This window comes from Oxyura jamaicensis, chromosome 1 (assembly GCF_011077185.1).
Source record: "Oxyura jamaicensis isolate SHBP4307 breed ruddy duck chromosome 1, BPBGC_Ojam_1.0, whole genome shotgun sequence".
Lineage (NCBI taxonomy): Eukaryota > Metazoa > Chordata > Aves > Anseriformes > Anatidae > Oxyura > Oxyura jamaicensis.
The window spans coordinates 31,424,959-31,436,749 of record NC_048893.1 but is presented as its reverse complement, the minus strand read 5'-3'; the positions used below and the strand labels follow the sequence as shown (position 1 = coordinate 31,436,749).

General features: G+C 45.2%; 1 protein-coding gene across 6 annotated transcripts in view; it reads left to right on the top strand.

The window, feature by feature from the left end:
• The first annotated feature begins 6,476 nt into the window (after positions 1-6,476).
• The window catches only part of ADAMTS20 (ADAM metallopeptidase with thrombospondin type 1 motif 20), a 93,565-nt gene continuing 88,250 nt past the window's right edge, over positions 6,477-11,791 (top strand). For 5 of the 6 annotated variants that reach the window (XR_004751371.1, XM_035328269.1, XM_035328262.1 and 2 more), the window contains exons 1-2: positions 6,477-6,675; positions 6,856-7,202. Coding sequence is in view for 4 of the 6 variants with exons in the window: in XM_035328269.1 (XP_035184160.1) it covers positions 6,585-6,675; positions 6,856-7,202 (438 nt within the window). In the remaining 2 variants the exon portion in view is untranslated. Of the gene's footprint in view, positions 6,676-6,855; positions 7,203-10,614; positions 10,714-11,791 lie in introns of those variants that run through there. The other variant, XM_035328278.1, reaches the window with a different exon arrangement.

Sequence of the window (11,791 nt, the reverse complement as noted above, 5' to 3'; positions counted from 1 at the left end):
ATGCTACCAGGGCTCTACTTTCACTCCTGTTAAATTCTCTGGACTTGTGGGCTCATCTACACAATCACACTGAACTGCTCCTCAGTGCCCTGGTGTCCTCAGCACCCGCACTGCACACAGAGTAACGCACTCCTAGGCTGCCAGGCTGGTGGAAGGGACAGTCCCTCCCGTGAGGGAGGATCAGACCATGCCAGGGTTAGCCTCCTGGCTCACCTAAGAGCTTCTCCAGCAGCACCCCTGCAGTCCTCACACCCTCACCCATATTTATACACTGCTCAAATCTCACAGACCTTGACATCCTGCTCACAAGACTAGAGAAGATCCTAGAGCTCTGCTATCCAGGGCATATTTTTAATAAACTTAGGGCCTTTATTAAGATCCTAAGGCAATGTAACCACTATTTTGCTTGCGTCAGTGGCAATACTTCATTGTGACCTCTATGCTGTCCTGCTATACTGTGGGGTCTCATAGATAGATGCCCTCGGGCAGCCCTGGAGCTGTAGCTGGGCTGGCGGGTGGGCAGCTCTCTGGAAGAGAAGCTGAGGGCTGGGCAGGATGGCATGGCAGGTGCCTACGGAGGGGAAAGCAGGGTGGAGAATCAGACCAATGTGGGCTGAAAGTTATTTGGAGCATGCCCAGAGACCTTGCTAAATGGCTCTGATGGTGTTCTGAGGGATGACGCTGCTGGCCCTGAGTCTCACCGGAGAAGCCAAAGCTGCCTGCAGCGGCAGTGGCTGGGCACACACAGCAGCCCAGCTGTCACCACGCACAAGTCACCTGTGTGAATCCATCCAGACAGACATCTCCATCCAACTGGGCACAACAGAGCCGTGGCACTGAGCCGTGCTCCCTTCAGGGCTGAGCGTCTGGGCAAGGCTGGCCTGCTCCAGGTGACAGTGGCCTCAGTGGCCTCGAGCAACGGGGACTCAAGCCACTCCTGAGCTGGTGCCAGGGGTTGGGTGAATCCATGGTGTATGTCCTGTCACAGTACAAATAAAACCTCTGGGACTTCTCAGGACGTGCATCAGTCAAGGTGATGAAGACAAGAAGTGACTGAGCATATTTGTGCAATGGGCTTTGTCTCTTGACAAGAACAGGAAATAAAAAGCCTGGAGGATTGATTTACCTCACAAGACAGAAAAATGCCAAGGTATAGTAATGAAGATGTAGAATACATACTTCATATAGCCTCCTTCTTCTCTAAATAAAATTTGTTCATCAATCTTGTTTTTAATAACAATCTCACTTAAACGCAGCCTTTGCCTTTTCTAAACAACTGGCTTTTATCCTGCTACTATCTCCCACTTTGTGATGTTCAGTCAAACCGCTTACAAAAGACCACTTTTAAAAAGCGGAGGCAAGGACAACCAGAATGATTTAATAGCTAATCTGTGGTAGAATGTGCTGGAGCTAAGGAGGAAATTCATTAACCACTAAATGTGCATTTTTACAAATCCCACTCTTTTATCTGGAAAGCCTTATCTCCTGCAGTGCGTTGTGTACACTGCAAATATTTGAATAATCATGACATAATTGCGATGCAGTTGGTCCATGCAGTCCCACTGAAACCCAGAGGAAGGCAAGTGGTTTCAGCGAGCACAGAATATTCTTGTATTTCATTCATTTGCAAAGTAATTGGCACAACACGCTTCATTCCAAACATTTCCACTGAAAGAGATAAGTGAAAAGAATAAACAGTGTAAATAGACGGGTTTATTTCACTGATGTAGGAGGCATTTTAAAGGCAACTGTTCAATAGCAAGCTTTAATGTCAGTGCAGATTTAATTAAGTTGGAATACATTACATCTCTGAGGACTGTGTTTGCAGTTGCAAACCAGCACAGTCCCATGGCCTTAGCTGTAGCTTTACCCATCCACAACTTCCAGCCTTGATAACTTGCCAAATATTTTCAGTTGCTTCTCCTTTCTATTTGTTCCATTTCTTTGTAGCTTTTCTGCTTTTTTTCCACTCATATCTCGGTTCTTTTAATAGGGCTAATGATTCTCTTTTTCCAAAGTGAGGACACTTTGGTCTCTATGGATTTCTCCAGGATCCTTTCAAATTTATTTAATAGAATCAAAGATTAATCTGGGTGGGAAGGAGCCTCTGGTAGTCACCTAGCCCAAGCTCCTGCTCAAAGCTAAATTCAAAGTCAGATCAAGTTGCTCAGTGCCTTCTTGTCCCACTGAATTTCAAGTGTCTACAAGGATGGAGATTGCACAGCCTCTCTGGGTCCTTGTTCCAGCACTGAACCCCTCTCAACTCCCTCAATTTATATCTATTTTTTTTTTCCATATATTCAGTTGGAATTTCCCTTGCTGCAACTTCTGACCACTGCTTCTTACTTGTGAGAAGCACCTGGCTCGGTCTTCCCTATACCTCTCCATCAGGTACTTGGAACAACTAGACACTCCTTAGCCTTCTCCTTTCCAGGCAAAACAATCCTCATTCCTCTGCTTGTTTCAGCTCCAGCCAAGCTTGGGCCTTCTTAATTTTGTGTGCTTGGACAGTGCTTCTATATTCGTTAGGGGTAGCTCATTGTGACTTTCTGTAGGGTTTCATTTATTTATTTATTTGCTTTTGAGTTCAGTCAGGACATCCCCATCAGCCATGCTGGCAGCCTGCAAAGCTTGCCTGTTTTTTTTTGTTTGTTTGTTTGTTTTTGTTTTTGTTTTTGTTTTTAAACAGGGATGAATAGTTTTTGTGCTTTGAGAAGTTCTTGTCCATTGAACAGCTTTTCTGGACTTCTTTGCCAGGCAGGGTAGCCTAGATCCTACCTGCCTGTTTTCCAAACAAAATGAAGGTTTTTCTCCTGAAGTCTACGTTTCCCAGGCTCTCCCCAGTATCCAAAAGCCTCCATCTGCAGCCAAGGTTGCTGCAGCCTAGGCTGCCATTGACTGCCCAGCCCCTCATCGGTTCTTTCTTTTGCAGACAGCAGATCCTGTAGGGCTGTCACCAATTATTCTAAAACCAATGCTATTTTTCAACTCACTCTTTCATTATGTATTTCTGCAGTTGCTCCTTAAATAAGCTTCTGTAATTCTCCAACTTTGTTTCATCCTCATGCCTCACCATTATACCTCTTAATGTCATAGCAAACACCCTATGCCTATGCCTGTGAATTTTCTGATGCACTTATGTTTCCTCTTAATAAAAATATACCCCTTCCTTTGATATCCATGGTTATATTTACTTGTCACAAGACTCAAACTGATGCCATATGGGCAGAGGTCAGGTTGAATGACCGCAGCTTATTGCCCAAAGCCATTCAGGTAACATGAATACTACTACAACTGCCTAAAAAAATCCTTTTTCTCCTTTGCTCCTGCACAGCTAACCCATCTTGTGATTGAAAATCAGCCTTGTGCATAATATCTGTAGGGCTTCTCTTTTTGTTAAATACAGTGTTCAGTGGTTTCTGATAAAGTACTGGCTTCTACATACAAAAAGGGTTTAGATTTGAAGGCTTGACATGATCTAAATCACCAGATGTCTGGAAAATGTGACTGTAGAATCTGGACACTTTTTGAAATTTATTTTTTCTTTGAGATGAAAATTTGAAAAAAAAAATGAAAAAATGGCCCAACTGGCACTGGATTTTTAGCAATAGTCCCATGGCACTAACAGGAACTACAGGAACAACGTTTGGCAATCTAAATAAATGTTGTGAATTCTAAATTGCTCTAAAAAATCCATCTTTAGACAGAAATGGGCCTTCCATATTTACTATAGAAGGGTTCCATTCTAATGGAGAATACAGGAAAAGTTAAGTATGTTAAAATGGTATCTAAAATTAGTTATAATTTCTGTAACATTCACATTTTGAAGTAAACGTTGCCTTTTCTAAAATACTGGAAATACATACTACTCTTAATTTCCAACAAGACTCAATATTCTCAGGACTGTGCCAGACAAAAATACCAATATGCTTTGGAGCAAACCTGATACCTCTTCTACAATCTTGGGCTCCAACTGGAGAAACTGACTTGAGCAGTGAAGGTTCTTCCTGTACTACTCACCTTAATTCAAAGCCTGATCATCTCATTCATTCTGCAGGAGAAGAAAGCATGTCCTCCAACTCCATTTCCACCTTACAAGGTTCCTACAGTAACAAGTGAACTAGATTGCAAAACAGCATGAAGACATAAGAGGAATTTCAAGCTCTGACACACGTGGCCATACTCTTCCCAGTAGCACCAGCATGGGTAATGGTGGCCAAATTAGTAATTTTATCAACAATAAAGAGAATTGTGTCTTCACCCTCTTCTGGAGCCTTGGTGCCCACAAAGACACTGGCTTAAGTAACAGCCAAGTCATTGCATCTTAAAGCTATATATGGAGCTCTTTTTTCTCCACTTTGTAGTGCTGTTTCATATGATCTGATGAAGATTTACTCACACGGCCTGATTTAAAATTTAGCAGAGGCACTTTATTGGGCCCATCTAGGAGGTCATTGATCATTGAACACAGCACTTACAGGATTATAAACAGCTTTGTTTAAACCCTATACCTGGCTTGCTATTTGTTGAAGCAGACAAGAAAAGGTTGAGACAAAGCACTTCATAAAGAGAAAACAAAATGAATATTTGGGGAAAAAAAAAAAAAAAAAAGTTGTATGTACAGTGCACATTTTCTGGAGAGCATTTGTGGCTGAACGTATGGGTCTCACAGCCTGCATTGACTAGACCCACTTCCAGCTTACAAACCTTGGTCACAATAGGTATAAGCATTGTCAATATTTTCATCTAGGTTTCAGAAGCTGAAAATGATTCTTCCATTCCATGTTCATTTAAAGAGTAATTGGTCATCAGACAAATGAATTCTCCAACTTGGAGGTTTTTTAGTTCAAGGCTAGACTTTTTTACCCCAAAGATATAGGTTTAATCACAACTATAAAAAATAGAGTTGATTTGAGGGAGTTCTGTAGTTTATGTATAAGGTGAGCCCAGTGTGTCCTTGTGGCCTTAAAATCTACAAAGCTATTTTCTGCAAAGGATTTATGTATCTGTATGTATGTGGCTACATCCACAGAACTTAGACAGCAATGCTGATCGCTGCAGCATCCAATATTTAACTTGTTTGTATTGCATGGCAAAACTGTATTTGTTCTTGAGGCTGTGAAAATACTGTCTCCCTGTCATCTTTTTCTGGAATATTTAATTATTCTGAGAAAAGAGGAGCAGCTTTGACAGGAAGAACTGAGAACTTCTGTGGCTAAATCTCTGTTGCAGCAGCAAACTTTCTAAAGTACCTAAGATCAAATCTACTTTAAGAAGGAAGACTTTGAAAAAATCTTTAATTAAACTGCTCAACATAATACAAGTATAGAATGTTAGTTATTAAGCTATTAATAAATACTGTCATTATTTATACAGTGTATAATATACAGTATAAATACTGTATAATTAACACAGATGGGGTTGCACTCCTTTGAAGGGTTGTGGCAGGTACTAGGTTGGCACAAGCTTTGTATGCAGAAGGGCTAGAGGTATCTAGGGCCATTGATCCTGGAGTAGCCCTCACTCAACACTCACTGGGCTCCTGGGAGTCCCATGTGGGGGTCAAGACGACTCTGCCTTACCCCAGGCATCCCACTGCCTCTAGGAGCTGTTGGGACAACCTCAAAGTGCTGCTGTAGAAGGGACACAATGACGTGACCCACACATGTGAGCATGGGGTGGGCTGGGGACACTCCTGCCCTCTGGGACAGACTGGCTGATAGCGACTGTGAGCCTCCAAACAAACTTTTCAGTAAGGTTGATAGTCCATAATCTCCTCATAATGGATGCAGGGCCTTCCTGAGTGCTGCTTTAAGCAGTTTTATGAAGACTTTGCTCAGACAGAATAAGCAGGGGATTCAGCGTTAAAGAAAAACAAGTGGAGTCTGTTGAACCACAGTGTCAGCCTGCGCTCTGTGCCGAGATCCCCTTCCTTCAAAGCTGTGCGTGAGAAGGTCCTCGCCCTACAGGTGTGAGAAAAATCTCAAACTGGTACCTTAAAGGTGGTCAGCAGGCTACATGTGGGCAACCACAGAAGCTGATGGGCCATCCCCCAACCTCACGGAGCTCCCTTTGCCCTTTTGAGGGTGAACTCGGGACCGCCAGCCTCTCTGATTCTCCTTCAAAAAATAAACACAACTAGCGTTTGCTCCAAAAGCCCCATTTTTTCCCTTTCAGGGACACCTTTCCCTTCCCGAGGGACGGGGGCCGAGGGGCGGGCAGTGACCGTCCGGGCGGGCCCCGTCCCCCCTCAGCCGCCCCGCGGGGTGCGGGCGGAGGAGGCGCTGCGCGGCGGGCGGCTGCGCTCCGCCATTGGGCCCGGCCTGTCCCGGGGGCGGGCCGGGCCCCGGGGCCCCGCTTTGAAGCGCGGCTTCGGGGATGGCCACCGCCTGAAGGCGTCTGGGCAGCCTCGCCTCCGGCGGCTGCGGCTGGGGCGAGGAAAGGCGGAGGGAAGGAGGGAAAGGCCGGGCCGCCCTCGCCCGCCGAGGAGGAGGAGGAGAGGGAGCTGGGGGCGGCATGAGGGAGCCGAGCGGTGGCAGCGGCTGAGGCGGCGGCCCCGGGGCGCGCCGCGGGCGGAGCGAGCCATGCGGGCGGCGGGGTGGCTGGCGGCCGTGCTCTGCCCCCTCGCCCTGCTCGGCGCCGGGTCGCGGGGGCTCCGCTTCCACCCCGGGCAAGGTAAAGGAGCGGCAACAAAGGAGGAGGCGGCCGGGGGGTGCCGGGGGGCTGCGGAAGGGGCCGCGGAGCGGGAGGGAAGCTTCTGGAGAGCCCTGCGGCTCGTCCTGTCACCGGCAGGGAGCGGGTGGAGGTGCCTGCCGAGCTGCCCGGGGAGGCTGAGTGTCCATCTGTCCGTTGCAGAGACCTTGGTGAAGCGGCTGTCCTCCTACGAAATCGTCACGCCCGTCCGGGTGAATGAGTTCGGGGAAGCTTTCCCTCATACTCATCACTTCAGCAGGAGGAGAAGGAGCTTGGAGGATCCGCCGGAGCCCGCCGCTTTCCGGACGCACTACCAGCTGGCTGCCTACGGACAGGTCTTCCAGCTCAACCTGAGCGCTGATGCTGCCTTCATCGCCGCTCAGTACACCACGGTGCACGTCGGGGCCCCGCAGGAGCAGGAGAACCCAGATCTGCGCCACTGCTTCTACCGTGGGCACGTCAATGCGCAGGAGGCACACATGGCTGTCTTCAGCATCTGCGGTGGCTTGGTAAGCGTGTCAGTTGCTCCCTCCTGTCTCCATTCATGCTCTTTTCCCTCCCTGAAAGAAGTGTAGCGGGATGCCTTCGCCGCGGAGCCGAGCTGGAAGATCTCGGGCGTCGTTCCAAGTAGTTGGTCGTGCAATGTCTTGGCGTTGGCAGTGTGTGGTCATGATGAGCCGCTTCTGGCGGGATGTACAAACGCTGCTTTCAAAGGATCCACTGCTGGCCAGCGATAGAGTTGGTTGATGTAACTCTTGACACTCATGGCATTATAACGGAGGGAAAAAAACATGCATCAGAAACTCAGTAAGCTATTGTTTTAGTAAAATGCTGCTGAGAGTTGGCATCAGCTATGTGTTTGCAGCTAGATGGATGTGATGAGGTTATGAGTGAGAAACAATGGTGCTTGAGATGATGAGAGAAGAACTAGTATTGATATATTTCTTCCTGTGCTTTCAGTCACCCTGTAGCCTTGTGTCATGTTCCAGTAGATGCGCAGCAGTGCTCTCTAATTGTGTTTCCATTAAAGTGAATAGGAAGTTTCCTACTGACTTCACTGGGAGTGTGACTGTAAAATGCTTCTTTACGTAATTGAAATGAGCAAAGAAATAAAAAGTCCATTGAAATGTGTTCTTTACTTGAACTTTGGTAGCATTCCTTGTGTTTTTCTTCCAAAGGTATAATCAAGAAATAGAACCGCACAGCTGTCTGTCAAAGCCGTTATACTGTGTTGCTGCATTTCATAGTTTTGTATCTAGAGACAAGACTCCCACGTGCCTGGTGATAGGACAAGGGGAAATGGGCTAAAGTTGCTCCAGGGGAGGTTTAGGCTGGATATTAGGAAGAACTTCTTTACTGAAAGGGTTGTTAGGCATTGGAATAGGCTGCCCAGGGAAGTGGTTGAGTCACCATCCCTGGAGGTCTTTAAAAGACGTTTAGATGTAGAGCTTAGGGATATGGTTTAGTGGAGGACTTGTTAGTGTTAGGCCAGAGGTTGGACTCAGGGATCTTGGAGGTCTCTTTCAGCCTGGCTGATTCTGTGATTCTGTGAAGACATGATACCTGGTGCTTTACCATATTACTGTTTATTGAAATACTGAGGACAGATGAGTGACAGCTGCAATTGTTGCCAGACCAGCCATTCCTCTGCAATGCTTTAAAATAGCTGCACACCTTAAAATACAATGTTGTAAACTTTCCTGTGAATGGCAGTTGAGGTTGTGACAAGGTTTTTATTGCAGCTGATGAGGAATGTAAAGGTGCAAGACTTATTTCTGGGAAGTGAAAAAATCTAGAGGTATCATACTCCAGTCTCTTTCTAGTAGCATATAGAAGATAGAATAGATTTGGCTGGATGCATGTGGGCGAGAGAGATGCATATTAAAAGAAGGCAATACATGTGGTGGAAAAGAGGATCAGAAGTAAACAGTACTTACAAGAGACACCTCTACTGTCTAGTGCTTATTCTTGGATATGTGGATAAATGTCATCTTGTCTTCGGGTTTGAAGCCTGTAGACTTGGGCTATTCTGTGGAAATTACTGAAGAAGCAAGCATTCTAAACCATTAATTCTGAATTCACCACAGTTTTGCCTAAGTATCTTTCTTTACAAACAGATCTCTTTGGTTCATCTGCTTTATACAAAACCCACTTTGAACCTATACCAAAGCCCTCAGTACGTTGTACACCTAGCTCAAAGGGAAGTAGAAAAGAGGAGGAATTGCAAATAGTTGCAAATAGGTTTTCATGTTATTGTTCATTCATATACCATTAGACAAGGGATAGTGTCATACTCTATAATAAACATGAGAAGCTTAAAATCTTCTCTTTTCATGACTTTATTGCCTGTTTTAATCTCCTCCCTGCAAATAATCTCTTATTGCTTGAAAGGGCTGCATGTGCTGAAAATAATTTCTCTGAAAAACATGTACCTACCACACTTCAAAGCTGTCCCAACTGCCTATTACTTAGCAGTTCTCAAATCTTCAGCACAAGACCTTCTTAGCTGTGGTAGTTCAAGTAGTAGTTCTCACTTCTCTTGTCTCTTTCCCCACTTCACTTGTACTATGGTCTGTGTCATGCATTCTTCCACTCAGAAATCCTTAAACGCCAGTTAACTGAGCCTTTTCCTCTTCTAGATGAGCCTTGTAAACTTTCCCTGCAGCCTCCCGCTGGACTTCATGTCCTTCATCATTGTCGGTCTGTCATTAGGAGTTCCTTGTCTGAACCACTACCGAAGGCCTCTCTGTCCCAGAGCTCCCAGGACTTTCTCGCTGCTTGTTTCACCTTTTGCCCAGGCAGACTCGGGGAGCACAGCCTGTGACAACCCAACATTGTGGCTACCTTCCCTTTGCGAATGAACCTGGTAAGGTTTTGAGAAGATGAAGCAGAGCCTTGCATGGTGGCTGGTGCACTTCTTGTGGTACATGGCCATAGCTCCCGAAGAGGGATTGTATGAGGATGAGGAGATGATTGCTGATACCTGCACAGAGTATCCTCCTAACCTCACTCAGAGCATTCAGCCTACTGTTCTTCTTCGTCTGTAGTCAGGCATTGGAACGGGTTGCCCAGGGAGGTGGTGGAGTCCTCGTCCCCGGGGGTGTTTAAGGAAAGGTTGGACGTGGTGCTGTGGGACATGGTTCAGTGGGTGACATTGGTGGTAGGGTGATGGTTGGACCAGATGATCTGGAAGGTCTTTTCCAACCTTATGATTCTATGTCTACCAGGAGAGAGAGTTTCCTTGGAAGAGAAGAATGGGCATAAAAGGGGGACAGAGGCCACGTGGATTTTCTTTTCCTGTGAAATCTTGTCTTCCTTGAACACATTCTGCACTCCTGGGTGCAGCTGTCCTCATGTTTAAGGACTGTAGGCATCTTTCCCCAACCTCTACACTGCCTCCACTGGCAGCTTCACTGCTGGTTCCCAAGTTCCTTCTCCTCTTGGTTGCGTTCTCAGGTTGTGTTCCCCCCCTCAAGCTCTGCTTTCCCTTTTCACCCTCAGTTAAGCTTTTTTTTTTTTTTTTTTTTTTTTTCATAGTGTGCCAAGAGCATGTACAACCCAGAGTACCCGTGGAGCTTTGCTGAATGGCTCCTGACACCCTGTATGCAGTTTTGTTGTGTTACATTTCAGAGCATGCCCTGGGTTCAGGGATGCAAATGGCAAAGGGAGGTTAGAAGGTCGGCGGGGAGCCTGTAGTAATTGCTAGGAGGGAGCCTGTAATTAGGGAAGTTTGGGAGGCTGTCAAAGGCAGAAGGTCATTTGGAGTGATGGCCTGGGTGCCTAGCTGAACATCTGATCACATACAGGCATGTTTCTTCCGTCTTGAGACTAATTTTTGAATTTCAAACTCTATTTCACTTTATTTTCCTAAGTTCTATATTTATTTTATTTTTTTACTTTTACTGCATTGGTCAACTTTAACTTCCTACAGACATGGGAAACAAGATCTGCTGAGGATGTCACTGGATTCATGTGGACTAAAGTGACCTCTCAAACATTATCCAGACAGCAAAATCAGAGGTAAAAATGCTTAATTTAACTTTCAAGAACATAGGCCACAAGTTGATTGACAAACACAAATAAATGCCAATGAGTCAAATACCAAATGTCATGATGTGAGGCAGATATCATCAATTTTAACTAGAATGAGCCTTCAGTTATCAGCAGGCTCAAAAGAAAAAAATAAGGAGCTTTTTGAAATTATTTTGCTTTTTATCCTGAATGCTATAGAAATAATTGTTTAGTCCCTTGAGAAGCCTGGTATTCTTCAGTGGAGGTCAAGGATGTGTTGCCAGACTCTGGGGACAGCTAAAATTTGTTTTTTTGTGATCTGGGAGAATGTCTAAATGCCAGAGGTATTTGATGTGATTCTACTGTGAGAAGGGAAATTAAGTAAGGAAGAAACCAACATTTCTTTGGGTGTCTCTGGGGTCTAGAGAACCCCCAGTCTCTGGGGTATAGAGAAACATCACATCCTAAGTGACTGACAAAAGTCAGGAGTACGTGTGATTTTTTTCTTGCATGTATTTGCAGATCAGCATCCTGCAGTCCAGGAAGGCAGGGCTGCTGTTTTCTAATGTAGCTTCTGCAGAGTAGTGAGGTCTGCATGACATTTCTTCCTCCCTTAGGAGTTCAGGGAAGCCCCTTTATTGCACATCAAGCTTATATTCTTGCCATTCACCAGGTAAAAATGAACTGAATTGGATCTTTAGAATTTGCTCAGTACAAGAGGCTGTGCTTATTTTTTATTATTGGGGATCATTGGATCACGTTTTTGGGAGATTTTGAAAACAATTCTGTCTGCTATGTATGACTACAGTAGTCCTTTTTTAAGGGAAAGTAGGCAGCTCTGGAATTTATTTTAATAAAATTCTAATTGGTTTAAAAATAAACTGTGCAGGAGCTAGAAACTATTACTAGTATAGTCAGCATATAGTTTCTTGTAGAGTTGTAATGCAGGTAACATATTCCTCCTTCCCTTTATCGTTCTGCCCTCCACGGTTTTGTGCTGTGTGGTAGCTTCAGCGAGTTGATTTTTTTTTTTTTTTTTTTTTTAAGAGAACCTTTAAAACTTGTAACTGAAAGATATGCTTACCCT